Source organism: Candida jiufengensis (genome assembly GCF_024610255.1).
Source record: "Candida jiufengensis strain CBS 10846 chromosome Unknown scaffold6, whole genome shotgun sequence".
In the NCBI taxonomy this organism is placed as follows: Eukaryota; Fungi; Ascomycota; class Pichiomycetes; order Serinales; family Debaryomycetaceae; genus Lodderomyces; species Lodderomyces jiufengensis.
The window spans coordinates 12,831-27,806 of record NW_026261557.1 but is presented as its reverse complement, the minus strand read 5'-3'; the positions used below and the strand labels follow the sequence as shown (position 1 = coordinate 27,806).

Sequence of the window (14,976 nt, the reverse complement as noted above, 5' to 3'; positions counted from 1 at the left end):
CTCCCAGTATCAAATTCACATTTTTAATTAAGAACCAAGTTCAATGTCTGAATCGAAATTATCATGGGAAGGGAGCAAATACAACCCAGCACCTGGTCAACCAGAGTTGCCGCCCCAATTGGCTGATTTCTCAAATAAAACAACTGATGAAGTCTTAAAAGAAATGAATAGATTACCATTTTTTATGACAAAATTAGATGAAACAGATGGACAAGGAGGTGAAAATGCGGAATTAGAAGCATTGAAATCATTAGCTTATGATGGAAATCCAGATGAAATTGCAACAAATTTTAAAAATCAAGGAAACGAATGTTATAAAGCAAAAAAATATCAAGATGCTATAATATTTTATACAAAGGGACTTGAAGTTGATTGTGCGGATGATCAAATTAATAAAACATTATATTTAAATCGAGCTGCTTGTAATTTGGAACTGAAAAATTATCGTAGTTGTATATCTGATTGTAAACAAGTTTTACAATTAGATGAAAAAAATATAAAAGCATGTTTTAGAGCAGGTAAAGCTTTTTCAGCTATTAATAAATTTGAAGAAGGTAAACTAATTGTTCAATATGGTCTTATGATTGATGAGAATAATAAAGAGTTACAACTATTGTTGAAACAAATTGAACAAAAAGAAAAAGATTTAGCTCAATTAACAGCCAAAAAGGAAAAAGAGAAACAAGAGAAACAAATGAAACAAAGTATACTAGACAATTCAATAAAACTACGTCATATTGAAACAATAAATACAAAAAACCCTCCTGAAATGTTAAAAGATGCCAAAATTAAATTAGAAGATTCAACTGATTATCAATCACAGCTTATTTTCCCTGCATTAATACTTTATCCAACTATAGATGAATTTGATTTCATATCTGAAATAAGTGAATTAACAACTCCATTAGAAATACTAGAAATGATACTAAATAGACCAAAAGAATGGTTTGATGACCCAAAACATAAAGATTTTAATGTTAAAACATTAAATTGTTATATGGAGACAACATCTGGTGGACTTGTTAAAATTGGTAAAAAAATACCTATTAATGAAGCATTAATGAAAGATTCACCAAAAGTTCCATTATTCGATAATTCTTTGAAATTATTTGTTATACCAAAATCAAAAGAAGCTGAATGGATATCTCAATGGAATAAATCCACTGCATTACAAACTCGTGTACAATAATAATATATTATTCAAACAAACTTTTATAATATTGATCTCTATCATTTTTGTCTGGAGTCGGAACAGGTGATGAACTAACTTGCTTATTAAACACTTCCAATAAATCAACTGAATGCTTTTTACTAAAAATTTTTGAAGGATCAATATTTCTCTTTGATTTTGTAATTTTATATATTTCTGGAGTTTTACCCCATGATTTTAATGGTTTATGATTATCATCTGATAAAATTTCTGGTAAATTATCAGGAGTATAATTTTTTGCAGGAGTTATTGGTGGAGGTAATATATTCGACTTATTAACTTCTGATTTTCTTAAATTTACTCTAATTTTTTGTCTTGGTTTTAATGCTGCTGCTTCACTTCTTTGTTCCATCATTGATTTTTTGGTTAATTTTGGTAAGTTTGTAAATTCTATTGGTGGTATATCATTTAATTTTAATGGCTTTCTAGTAATTTTTGAAGGTAGACGATTTGTTTTTAGTTCATTTCTTTTTGGTTGAACTTTCTTTGCAGCACTTGAAGCAGTTTGAGCAAAAAGGCGAGATATAGTTGGACTTCTTATTGGAGTTGTGTTTTTTTTAAGGTTTGTTTTTGTAGGAGACTTCACATCTATTTTCAATTGAGGTTTCACTGGTGATTTTATAGATGATTTTGTAGATAATTTAATTGGTGATTTGATTAATGACTTTCTCAATTTTATTGATGACTTTATTGGTGACTTTGAGGGTGATTTTGAAGATAATTTTTTCAAAGGTGATTTTTTCAAATTAGAATTTTTATCAAATTTTATGGGACTTAACAGAAACTTTTTGGGAGATAATGCTCTATATTGACCAATTTTATCCCATAAAGTTATTGTCGGTTGAACTTCTTCAGTTATATTTCTTGTTGGTTCATTACTTGTAAATAAATCTAATTTTTCAGGACTTGATTGTACATCTTCTGTTTTCAATGTATCATCTTGTGGTTTTGGTATAATTGTTGTTGGTATTATTTTGACAGGAGATAGCTTGAAATTATTTTCGATTTGCTTTTTAGTAGTTGACTTGGGTTTACTTGCTGATTTTAATAGAATTGGATCTCTTGCGGGTAGTGATACAAATATTGAACTTCTTGCTCTAGGAGTTTTGGGTACATTTTTCTGGTGATTATTTTCTTCTTTAATCTTGCCAGCAATACTTTTCCTAATTGCTGTACTGATTGCTTGAAATGATTCGTCTGAGACCAGCTCAAATGAAGTATTTTGTGGTTGATCTTGTTGAAAACTATTATTAGATAAAAAATCATCCACCATGGGTTCGTGTTTATTATTTGATGACTTATTTTTTTGTGTACTATTCAACGATTTATCTAGGGTATTGGTTGATGATTTTGCATTTTGCTCAAACGAAGTATTCAGTGGTTGATTTTGTTGGAAACTATTATCAGGTATAGAATTATCCACCATGGGTTCGTGTTTATTATTTGATGACTTATCTTCTTGTGTACTATTTGATAATTTATCCAGGGTATTAATTGATGATTTTGTATTTTCTATTAAATGATTAAGCTTTTCTAATGTTTTGATTTGTTGACCAGCAACAATCTTTGGTTCTACTTCTGATTTTTCATCTAGATCTTTTAGTTTTCGAATCTCTAGATCTTTAATAAGCGATGATTTAATCTTAGAATCAATTGTTTTTATAGGTGATGCATTTCTAGAATTTTCAGTGGATGAAATTAAATTATTAAAATCAATATCTTCTTCATTGTATACTTTACTCATAAATTGTGATAAATTATTAACTTGATTATTTATAATTGTAAAATGATTTTCAATATTTGAAGATGCAATTGAAAATTGTGTACTTAATTCATTTGATATATATTTTGATGATCCAGGTACTAACTCATTCCCTTTTTTTCTTGAGGCATTTAAAGCCCAAATAGACATATCATATGGTTTTATAAATTATGATTGTTATTGATAATAATTACGTTGTTTATATATAATTTATTTTTTTACGGTAAATATAATTTTTATCTGTTTAAAAAATGAGAAACTCTAGATTTTGAGTATTCAAACACACAAGTTACCCCAACTATTTTATTAAAAGACATCTATTCAATACCAACATCATATTCTCAAAGGGTTTAGTATGATGAAGTATTTTAATCAACAATTAAGAGATGAATTACCATTAAATTGTTCAATTTATGAAGGAGCATCAACATTTAATTTTATATTACTGATTTTAATATCATTTGGTATAATTATAAGTTATTTACCACAATATAAAAGAATTTATGATAAAAAAACATCAGAAGGTTTATCAACTAATTTTTTATTATTGGGATCATGTTCATCAATTTTTACAATAACAAATATAATATTAATTAGTTCAAGAGCAAGAAAATGTTGTTATATTGGAGCATTAAATACTTTTAATTGTATAAATTCTCAATTAAATTTATTTCAAATTAGTATACAATGTGTTTGTGCAATTCTAATTCTAGTATTTGTATTAATAATAACTAAAAATTCAATAAAACAAGATAAAGAAGAATATAAAAAAATTGTTATAGTTGGTAAAATTGTTTTATTTCATGGTGTAATATCAATTATTCAAATAATATTTGGTTATACAAATATTCAATATCTATATTCAATTGCAAATGTAAATGGTTTATTATCAGCAGCATTAACTATAATAAAATATGTACCACAAATTCATACTACTTATACTTTAAAACATCCAGGTACTTTATCTATAGGAATGATGTGTATACAAACTCCAGGTGGATTTGTATTTGCTTCAACTTTAATTTTTACAAAAGGTTCACATTGGAGTTCATGGGTAAGTTATTTAGTTGCTGCATGTTTACAAGGTATTCTTTTGTTGTTATGTATATATTATGAATATATTAAACCAAAATATGAATATGAATCAATACCTGAAGAATTAGAAAGTCAAGAAATTGAAAGAATTGAGGAACAAAATAGACAAAATAATTAGATAATTATAAAGATATTAATGAAGTTATAGTGTGACTACTTTATTTAGCTTAACTTATTAATGAATGATATGTAATGATTAACACTTAATGATTGAATAAATGGAATGAATGATTTCTTTTAAAACTGAATGGATTATTTAGAAATTTAATTAAGCAAACGGAATTTTAATTCAAATAAAGTTGAAATGAACGGAATTAAAAAAAATATGAATATATTCTATGCGCCACTTCTTCATATGTTTCCATCTGATTAGATAAGAAATAAACCATAGATTCAATATTATAGATTATATACCTTCGTAAAAAAGAATATGCTAGAGAAGGAACAACTACTGCAGACAACTAATACTACAAAATTTAAAAGAATATGTTATATATTTTTACCATGTATTTTATTAATATTATTCACACTTTATAATATAAATTTTTCAGATTTAAAAATATCTTCAATTATTCCAATTAATTTGAATAGAGCAGATCCATATCTTACTTATCAATTAGCAACAAATGATCCATTACTTGATAAGATTGGTCAACCAGATTTAAATCCTTCAACTGAGCATTTACATAATGGTTCAAAAGCAATGGTAGCAAGTGATGTACCATTATGTTCAACAATGGGTAAAAATATTCTATTAAAAGGTGGTAATGCAGCTGATTCAGCAGTAACAGTTGCTTTATGTATTGGATCAATAAATTCTCATAGTTCAGGAATTGGTGGAGGTGGATTTATATTAAGTAAAAAAGGAAATAATATTATAAGTATTGATGCAAGAGAAATCGCACCAAGTTTAGCATATAAAGAAATGTATGGAAATTCAGAAATTTTGAGTAAAATTGGTGGATTAGCAATTGCAATACCTGGAGAATTAAAAGGTTTATATGATTTATATAAATTACATGGTAGTGGAAATTTAACATGGGAACAATTATTTGAACCAGTTATTGAATTAAATTATAATGGATGGAAATGTTCAAAAATTTTTGAAAAAGTAGTTTCAATAGAAAATGAATTAGTATTATCAAAAATTCCAAATTTAAAACAAATGTGGGATTTTATTTTCAATCCAAATGGAGATTTAATAAAAGAAGGTGATTATATAAAAAGACCAAATTATGCAAAAACTTTAGAATTGATAGCAAATAATGGTAGTAGTGATATATTTTATGATCCAAATGGACCAATTGTTTCATCATTAATTAATACTATTACAAAATGGGGTGGAATAATAAGTCCACAAGATTTTAAAAATTATAAAACAATTATAGAAAAACCATTAACAACAACTATAAATAATTTCAAAGTATATACAAGTAATGGTATATCATCAGGTTTATCATTAATTGGAGGATTAAATTTTTTTAATTCAATATATAACCAAAATGATTCTGAATCATTATTTAATCATAAATTAATTGAAAGTTTTAAATGGTCAAGTTCAATAAGAACAAGATTAGGTGATACTCAACCTGAAAAAGAAAAAATTATAAAAAAATATAGTGAATTAAATTGGTTAAAAACAATAGATTATTCAAATAATCATACTTTCCCATGGCAAAATTATAATCCAAAATATAATTTAATTGAACATCAAGGTACTTCACATTTTGCAATAATTGATGAAAATGATAATTCAATATCAATGACAACAACTATAAATTTATTATTTGGTTCAATGATTTATGATAAAAATACAGGAATAATATTAAATAATGAAATGGATGATTTTTCCCAACCAAATATAAGTAATGCTTTCAATTTAACTCCATCAATTTATAATTTTATTTATCCTGGTAAAAGACCATTAAGTTCAACTTCACCAACTATTATAACATATAATAATAAAGTTGATTTTATTATAGGAGCAGCAGGTGGAAGTAGAATTACAAATACAATATTACAAGCAATAATAAGAATTTATTATAAAAATTATTCATTATTAAATACTATATCATTTCCAAGATTACATCATCAATTAATACCACAAGATATAATGTGTGAAAATATAACAAGTTTTGAAGAAGAATTTAAAAATGAAAATATTTTAAAAGAATTAAAATTAAAAAATCATACTTTTATAGAAACTGGTTCATTAACAGCAATGAATGGTATAAAAAGATTAAAAAATGGTAAATTACAAGGTGTTAGTGATTACTGGAGAAAAAGAGGTGAAGCAGATGGATATTAACAAGACTTATTAAATTTATTATGATTTATTAGATTTAAGAAATAAAATTTGGAATTTAAGGGATTATTTGTATATTATATTTATTGTAATTATATTATACTATATATGTAATTAGTTTGTATTATTAAATAAAAGATAGATAGATATTGTAAAATTGCATAAGTTATTACTTAACCAATAATAAATTAAACATATTAAATATTAAATCAATACAATCAGATCGTAAATTTATGACTACTTTGTACAAAATATTGAAAATACATCGACTAAAACAATTTGCAATCATGAACGAGAAATTTGAATTTATGACGAGAAAAAAAAACAATTTATTTATGACCCAATCTGAACAAGAAATATCATCCCCAGATTTAGTATGCAAATCTCATTAGTTGGATGTCATCATTAAACTGCTACTTAATTTACAAATAATGAATTTTCAATTTGATTGTAATATTATATAAATTTCTCTTATCCAATGAATGAATGATTATTATTATTTCAATTATTATATAAATTATTAATTTATAATACCGATAAATTTCTTAGATTATATTTGGTAGCATTTTTTATTACCCCAGAAAAATTATAACCTTATTTTAATTTGATAGTACAAAACAAAAAACTCCGAAATTTATTATTATATTTATTCAATTCATCAACAATTATTATTTATTTTAGTATTCAAGTGAACAAAAATTTTAATTCATCACCACAATTTCATTTTTTTATTAGAATTATAATTATTTATTATTTTGGATTAATTTAATTATTATATATCCTTTTTTTTTTTTTCAGTCAATTTGAATATATAATTTATTAATCTTGCACTTTTTTTTCATTTTCAATTCAAAATTTAATTTATTTCATTATTTATTATAAAAGTCAGTGGGCAGGTACCTATTCAAATTAATAATATTGTACTAGTTCAACAATGTCAGCATCAACTACTACCACAACTTCAACTTTTCAATTTCAAGATCAATTAAAAAAATTACCAATACCTGATTTAAAACAAACATGTGAAAATTATTTAAAAGTATTAAAACCTTTACAAACTGAAATTGAATATTTAAATACCGAAAAGGCTGTTTATAAATTTCTTAATGGTGATGAAAATGATCCTAATAAAGAAAGTGTTGGTTGTTATTTAGATAATAAATTAAGAAAATATGCTGAAGATAAACCAAGTTATATTGAACAATTTTGGTACGATGCTTATTTAAATTATGATTCTCCAGTTGTTTTGAATTTAAATCCATTTTTTTTATTAGAAGATGATCCATTTACTTCAAATGAATCAATATCAATAGATCCTCAAATTAAAAGAGCTACTTCATTAACTTTATCTTCATTAAAATTTATTCAAGCTTTAAAAAATAAAACTTTATCAATTGATACTTTAAAAAATGGTAAACCTTTATGTATGTATCAATTTACAAAATTATTTGGTTCTTCAAGAATTCCAACTGATGATGGTTGTATGATGCAAAGTGATTCAAATTCAAATCATATTGTTATTATATCAAAATCTCAATTTTATTGGTTTGATGTATTAGATTTAAATAATAATATTTTATTAAATGAATCAGAATTAAATATAAATTTTAATTCAATTGTTTTTGATTCTTTAAAAACTTCAAATAATGATATTGCAAAATCTTCTTTTGGAGTTTTAACTACTGAAAATAGAAGAATTTGGGCAAATGCAAGAAATGAAATTAATAATAATAAAATTAATAAAGAAGTTTTATCAATAATTGATTCTGCTTTATTTATTTTATGTTTTGATGATATTATTATTAATGATTTATCTGAATTATCTAAAAATATGTTATGTGGTTTATCTATTTTAGATAAAGGTATACAAATTGGTACTTGTACTAGTAGATGGTATGATAAATTACAAATTATTATTACAAAAAATGGTAAAGCTGGGATAAATTTTGAACATACAGGTGTTGATGGTCATACAGTTTTAAGATTTGTTTCTGATATTTATACTGATTCTATATTATCATTTGCTCAATCTATAAATCGTAATGCTCCATCATTATGGAAACCAAACACCACCACCAAGACCAACACCACCAAAACAGAAGAAGAATATATAACAGTACCAAGAAAATTAGAATGGGATTTAACACCTGAATTATCATTAGCTTTAAGATTTGGTGAAACAAGATTATCAGATTTAATAAATCAAAATGAATTTCGTCATTTAGAATTTAAATTTTATGGATCAGATGAAATTAAAAAAATGAAATTTAGTCCTGATGCATTTGTTCAAATGGCTTTTCAAGCAACTTATTATGCATTATATGGTAAAGTTGAATGTACTTATGAACCTGCAATGACGAAACATTTTTTCCATGGTAGAACTGAAGCTATTAGAACTGTTTCAAATGAATCAAATTTATTTGTACGTAAATTTTTTGATATAAATGTTTCAAATAAAGAAAAATTAGAATATTTAAATCAAGCTTGTAAAGCTCATTCTAATCAAACAAGATTATGTTCAAATGGTGAAGGTGTAGATCGTCATTTATATGCAATTTTTTGTTTATGGAAAAGACTTTTAGGAAATGATGATATACCACAATTTATAACAAATTTACCTTCAATTTTTGAAGATTCAGGTTGGGATAAATTAAATAATACTATTATTTCTACTTCAAATTGTGGTAATCCAGCTTTAAGATTATTTGGTTTTGGACCAGTTACTGCTAATGGATTTGGTATTGGTTATATTATAAAAGATGATTCTATTTCATTTTGTGTTGGTTCGAAATATAGACAAACTCAAAGATTTTTAGTTACTTTAAACTCTTATTTACAAGAAATTCAAAAAATTTGGAAAATTGTTGAAACTTCTAAAAAATTAAAAATTGAACAATCTCCACCAAAAATTAATAGAAATTTAACTACTTTATTAGGTGGGTATGGTTATTTTGATATGGGTGATGAAGATATTAAAAGTAGAGGTCAATCACCTGAACCTCCATTTTTAAGTAGTAGAGGTAATTCTACTTATACTTTACGTGATATTGGTAAAAAATTAAGATTAAGTGAATACTAAATTAAAGTTTATATTTCTTAATATTCTTATATGTTATATATTAATTATTGAATATAATTATTTATTTATTTATTGTAATGCTAATTGTGTTCGTAAAATTCGTAAATTGTATATGCTCGTATATGCTCTTTTTGTTTATTATTTTATATACCAAAATCACCTTGAAGTAAATCATGTCTTAAATTGACTTTATTGGTTGCTTTATTTTTATTATGTTTTGCTCCCATTGGTATCATTCCAATCATTGCATTATTTGAAATGTTCTGAGGTTTTGAAATTAGTGTTGAATTTTGTGGTGGAGGTTGGTGATGAAGTTGAGGATGAGGATACATTTGTGGATGTGGATGAGGGTGCTGATACATTTGAGGAGGATAAGGTTGATTTGGTGGTGGTTGATACATTTGGGGTGGAATTTGATACATTTGTGGAGGATACATTTGTGGTTGAGGTGGTTGATTATACATTTGTTGAGGTGGTTGTGGGTACATTTGTGGTTGATACATATAAGGTACATGTTGTTGATACATTGGTTGTTGTGGTATAGGTAAAGTAGGTTGAGTAATAGTATGTTGTGGAGGTATAATTTGAGTTGGTATTTGTTGATTTGGAGAAAGTCTTTGTAAGTTTGTTTTTTGGTGATTATCTATAATTTGATTAGGTAGTGTTTGTTGACTTTTTGTTTGTTGATGTGTAAATTGTTGTGGTTGTTGTACATAGGACTGAGTAGATGTTTGTGGAATAGGTTGATGATTTAATGTTTGATCGGGAGAAAGTCTTTGTGGATGTGGAATTTGATGAATGTTTGTACCTTGTTGTGGTGGTGATACGCTATGAGATTGCAAATTCTGATGTCCATATTGCTGAGATTCTTGTATTTTATGCTTTTCGAGGTGATTGTTACGACTTGTGAATTTGTTACTTTCTGACCCTCCGTTTGATGTTAATGAAGATGTATATGATTTTTGACCAGAAGAATCTTTAAGTGTAGTAGATGAGTCAATAGCTGATGGCAGTTGCAGATGAAATACATGATCTTTTACTGGACTTGTTGATTTTGAAGGAGTATAATCATGTGAAACAAAGTCATCATATTTTGCACCGTATTGTGATAATAATTGAGGAGATGCAGTATTATGAATATGTGTCTGTGGGTTTGGTGAACTAATAAAACCTATTGACGGTGAATTTGTTAGTGGTGGAGGTTCTAATTTAGGAGGTTTTAATGTAGCTACTGTAGGGACAACATCAATTTCAGAATTTGTGTCATTTGGGTTGGGTAAAGGTTTTGATTCATCAATAGGAGTTCTTCTATATTTTTGAGGTGAAGTTTTCCTTGAAGAATTTTGACATTTTGATTCTGATGGGTTTGAACTCTGTATTTGTTCTTCAGGTAATAACATTGATTTAACAGTTTGTTGTATTGGAGGTAGATTGTCATTAAAATTTAGTGGTGGTAAATTTGAAGGTATAGTAGCAAACCCTGCAGCTTGTGCAGCGGCCAATTGAGCAGCTTCTGCTTGCTTTCTCAATTTTAGTTCCTTCTTTTTATTCTTTTTATCTAAATGAGTGTCTTCTTCTTGTTTACCCAAATCATCTTGATTTATTGTCATTGGTGAATCAAAATTTGGATCAAATACTTCAAAATATGGTTGATCTTGTTGTGGTGTACTTTGTTCCTCAACTGGAATTGATTGAATTTCAGGAGGTGCTTTCCTATTAGGTAAACCTTTATTGTTGGTTGCATACATATCACCAACTGTAACTTTTGTAAATCTGGATGTAATTTCTGCAGGTATTTCTTCTTTTAATTCATCAGTATGAACTGAAGTTGGATATATATAACTAGTTTCATCACCAAACAGTCTTTCAAAATTTTCATAAACTTCCACTAAGTCAGGTGGTAAAACATCTGGGTCATCATCTGTTGGTATAGGTGGTAAAAATTCCTTGTTCTTTTTATTTTCAACTGGTAATGGAGGTAAAGGTGCACTTCTTTTAGACTTGTTCAACTCTTTCAATTCCTTCTTTACTAATTTAGGATCCATTAATTTTTCAGTGATGACAATCCATTTTTGAAATCCTAAAACATCAGCTTCTACTACAATTGATCTACCGAATGCTTTTTTAATTTGAAAAGGTTGATCACTAGCTAGCGAAGATAGCCAAGTCCATATGAAATAATCTTGTATGGATATATCTTTAATAACAATATTTGAAACCAACGGTACATCCTCTTTTTGTATTGAACTTGCCCAACCAGGTCTTAAATTAAATTTATTTTCATCTGGTTGTACTGTTAATCTATCAATAATTCTTTTAGATTCTTCTGTAAATGTATCAACAATTTCACTTGTACTCTTTTTAGCAAATACATTTTTTAAGATTGTATAATTTTCTTTTGAAAAATTATCCTTTTGATCAAATGATAAACTATGCCTTACTTTACTTATTAAATCATAAACATTTTTTGAAGGTTTTGATGATGTTACATAAACACAAGGTATAGTAATCAGTGATCTCATATTTTCTTTTTCAATTTCTGGAGGATATTGATTTGTTATTAATAAACTTTGTAAAGTTTTTGGTAATTTTAGAGTTTCTGAATCAGATTCTGGTAACATTGATCTTAAAAATGATAAAACTAAATGAAATAATGCTATTGTTATTTTATTCCAATTTTCAATACCTTCAATAAAATCTATTTCATCTTTATTATTGGTGTTTCTAAAAGCCCAAAGACTTGCCATTTTACTAATTTTCCTACCACTTAAATAATTATATTGTGAATTTGATATAATATTTAAAATTAAATCTAAAAAATCATAAACTATTGATGCATGAGCTGGTGATGATAAACATTTTGGCATAATTGTTAAAAATGCATTTTTAGGATAATTTTGTTCTTTTTCTTTTCTTTTAAATTCTAAATAAACATTATAACCAATAATTTCATTATTTGGTAATCTTGACCAAAAATATTTTAAACAACAAATTAAAGTAAATTCATCAGTTTCTAAACATAATTTTTGAATTAATTTTAAATCTTTTATAATTTCTCCATTTGGTGCAATTGAATTTAAAAATTGATTTAAATTTGAATCTTTTATTTTTGATCTAAATGGTAATAAAATATGAGGTGTTTTAGTACCTTTTTTCTTTAATTCTTGAGTAATTATATGTAAAATGTTTTTTAAATTTTTTCTACCAAATTGATCTAATTTTAGAATACCTGAATCATGTAAATTATTATCATGATTTATTTTTGGTAATGAAGGTAGTTGTAGATCGTCATGATCTGATATATTCACCATCTTTTTTGAAGTATTCTTAATCGATTATCATTTAATACAAATGTTTAAAAAGGTTAATGATTATACTATATTCTATTATTTTATAAGTTGTTTGATCTAAAAATGTAACTTTGTAAACAAAAAAATAAAAAAAAAAAAAAACCGTTCCTAGAAAAAAATAATTAAAAATTAAAAATGAAACTTGGTCTTGTATACAGGAATAGAGCTTGTTACAATTTTAAGATCAATTATAGACTATTACATTTCATTATCATTGAAACTTAACAAAACCAAATGAGTCTTATGTATATTTACAATAATAAATCTAACTATTAATGTATAAATAAGATAAAATTTAAATACTAGTAAATTTCAGATCATTATAATTGATTTAAAGTTGTTGGAATTGTTGATGGAATTGAACTTATATTTTGTTGTGCATTCTCAGTTACTTCAGTTGCAAAATTTGCTTCTTGTATAATATTAGATAAATTATCAAATCCTCCACAATATTGAGCTAAAGTTGGACAACTCTTATGAGCAATTAATATATTTTTTATATTTATTAATTGAGATCTTAATTGAGCAACTTGTGCACTTGATTCTCTATAACCATTTGAATAAAAATTTAATTCATCTTCCATTTTTTGTATTAATTGTTTTTTCCTTTGTCTACATTTTGAAGCTGCTACTCTATTTCTTTCTAAAAAGTTTTTTCGTTTTTCTTCATCATTTGATGATTTTCTTTTATTCATTTTAGGTTTATTTTCTTTTGATTCTTCATTATCATCATCGTCGTCGTTAACCTCATTATTGGTGATATTATTGGTTGTAGGGGTAGTGGTGTGAGTTGCAGTAACGTCTTCGTCTTTAATATCTTTATCTAGTTGTTCTTTCTCCACTTGCTCTGTATTTGTTTTAGATTTTTTGGATTTATTTACTCTTGGTTTTTTGGTGGTGGTTGGTGTTTTATTATTAGAAGTTTTTCTTTTCTTGGTGGTTTTTCCATTCGGTTTATTTTCATCTGTATTTGATGTTTTACTTTTATCGGATGGCTGTAGTTCAGTTTGATTTGGTGATTGTGTATTTGGTTTAGATTGTTCTAGTGGAGATTGATCTTTTGATATTGCAGGTTGTTGTATTGATGGTATTTGTTGATTAGAATTTATTGAATGATTAGATGACGAAACCAGTTGATGATGAGATTGAGGAGGAATTTGTTGAAATTGCATTTGTTGTGGTACTTGTGGTTGTACTTGTGATTGTGATTGTGGTTGTGGTTGAGAATGTTGTTGTGGTAGTGTTGGTGGTTGTGGGTGTATAGGAAGTTGTTGATTACTTACACCTGTATTATTTAAATTCATCATTAATGGATTACTTCCAGTTGTCAATCCCAATAAACTTGATAAACCTGGAGTTATTGGACCATTTAATAAAGCACTAGGAGTTGATAAACCTGGTACATTAAAATTAAAACCTCCAGGAGTTAAACCAGATCTTAAATTTGATTCATTTGGAGTTAAACCTGTTTTTCTTATTGATGATATAAATTGATTATAATTTTGTTGTTGTTGTTGTTGCTGATTATTAATGTTATTGCCATTATGAGGTAATTGATTTTGTTGTTGATTATTTGATACATTAATTAAACTATTCCATAAATTTGTTGTAGGAGTTCCAGGATTTGAAGTTTGATCAATTGGAGGTAATCTTCTTCCACCTGGTGTAAATAGAGGAGGTGTTATTCCAGGTAATTTTTGTTGCGTATTATTATTATTATTATTATTATTTGATGGGATTAATGATTGAACATGTGGCTGAAGTTGTTGTTGATTATTATGAAGATGATCTTGTTGTAAATTTACATATGATGAATTATTTTTATTACTTATACCATTAGTATTATTATTATTATTATTATTATTATTGATTTGATTATTATTTATATGATGATTATTTGAATGATTTGAACTATTACCAATAGTTTCAATTTCTGAAGCTGATTCATTTCTTGATTGTTGACCAGTAGTACTTAATGATAATGATGAATCTTTTGTTGCAAATGATCTTTCAAATGGATTTGGTTCTAATTCAAACTTTGATCTCAGCTAAATTGATGTTAGTATATATGATCAAAGTTCAATAAGAATAAACTTTTGATTAAATTATAATACATACGTCACTGGACATGACAAAGTTCTATTTTATATATTTTTTCTCTAAAAATAATTATTT

At 25.9% G+C, this 14,976-nt stretch overlaps 7 protein-coding genes across 7 annotated transcripts; 4 read left to right on the top strand and 3 right to left on the bottom strand. All coding sequences in view use genetic code 12, as the record gives it.

The window, feature by feature from the left end:
* Positions 1 to 43: 43 nt before the first annotated feature.
* Positions 44 to 1,189, top strand: CNS1 (HSP70/90 family co-chaperone; the record flags this gene model as incomplete). The annotated part of the gene is made up of 1 exon (XM_051761436.1): positions 44 to 1,189. One exon carries the CDS (start codon positions 44 to 46, stop codon positions 1,187 to 1,189), a length of 1,146 nt encoding a protein of 381 aa, XP_051621499.1.
* A 7-nt stretch (positions 1,190 to 1,196) lies between these two features.
* KGF54_001102 (uncharacterized protein) lies at positions 1,197 to 3,122 on the bottom strand (the record flags this gene model as incomplete). The annotated part of the gene is made up of 1 exon (XM_051761435.1): positions 1,197 to 3,122. One exon carries the CDS (start codon positions 3,120 to 3,122, stop codon positions 1,197 to 1,199), a length of 1,926 nt encoding a protein of 641 aa, XP_051621498.1.
* A 205-nt stretch (positions 3,123 to 3,327) lies between these two features.
* On the top strand, positions 3,328 to 4,185 carry KGF54_001101 (uncharacterized protein; the record flags this gene model as incomplete). Its single annotated transcript, XM_051761434.1, has 1 exon — positions 3,328 to 4,185. The coding sequence occupies one exon, from the start codon at positions 3,328 to 3,330 to the stop codon at positions 4,183 to 4,185; it is 858 nt and encodes a 285-aa protein (XP_051621497.1).
* Positions 4,186 to 4,497: 312 nt separating this feature from the next.
* Positions 4,498 to 6,375, top strand: CIS2 (gamma-glutamyltransferase; the record flags this gene model as incomplete). The annotated part of the gene is made up of 1 exon (XM_051761433.1): positions 4,498 to 6,375. One exon carries the CDS (start codon positions 4,498 to 4,500, stop codon positions 6,373 to 6,375), a length of 1,878 nt encoding a protein of 625 aa, XP_051621496.1.
* A 931-nt stretch (positions 6,376 to 7,306) lies between these two features.
* CTN1 (carnitine O-acetyltransferase) lies at positions 7,307 to 9,451 on the top strand (the record flags this gene model as incomplete). Its single annotated transcript, XM_051761430.1, has 1 exon — positions 7,307 to 9,451. One exon carries the CDS (start codon positions 7,307 to 7,309, stop codon positions 9,449 to 9,451), a length of 2,145 nt encoding a protein of 714 aa, XP_051621495.1.
* A 143-nt stretch (positions 9,452 to 9,594) lies between these two features.
* Positions 9,595 to 12,762, bottom strand: MSB1 (Msb1p; the record flags this gene model as incomplete). The annotated part of the gene is made up of 1 exon (XM_051761429.1): positions 9,595 to 12,762. One exon carries the CDS (start codon positions 12,760 to 12,762, stop codon positions 9,595 to 9,597), a length of 3,168 nt encoding a protein of 1,055 aa, XP_051621494.1.
* A 359-nt stretch (positions 12,763 to 13,121) lies between these two features.
* SKO1 (Sko1p) lies at positions 13,122 to 14,931 on the bottom strand (the record flags this gene model as incomplete). Its single annotated transcript, XM_051761428.1, has 2 exons — positions 13,122 to 14,849; positions 14,920 to 14,931. 2 exons carry the CDS (start codon positions 14,929 to 14,931, stop codon positions 13,122 to 13,124), a joined length of 1,740 nt encoding a protein of 579 aa, XP_051621493.1.
* Between the last annotated feature and the right edge of the window lie 45 nt (positions 14,932 to 14,976).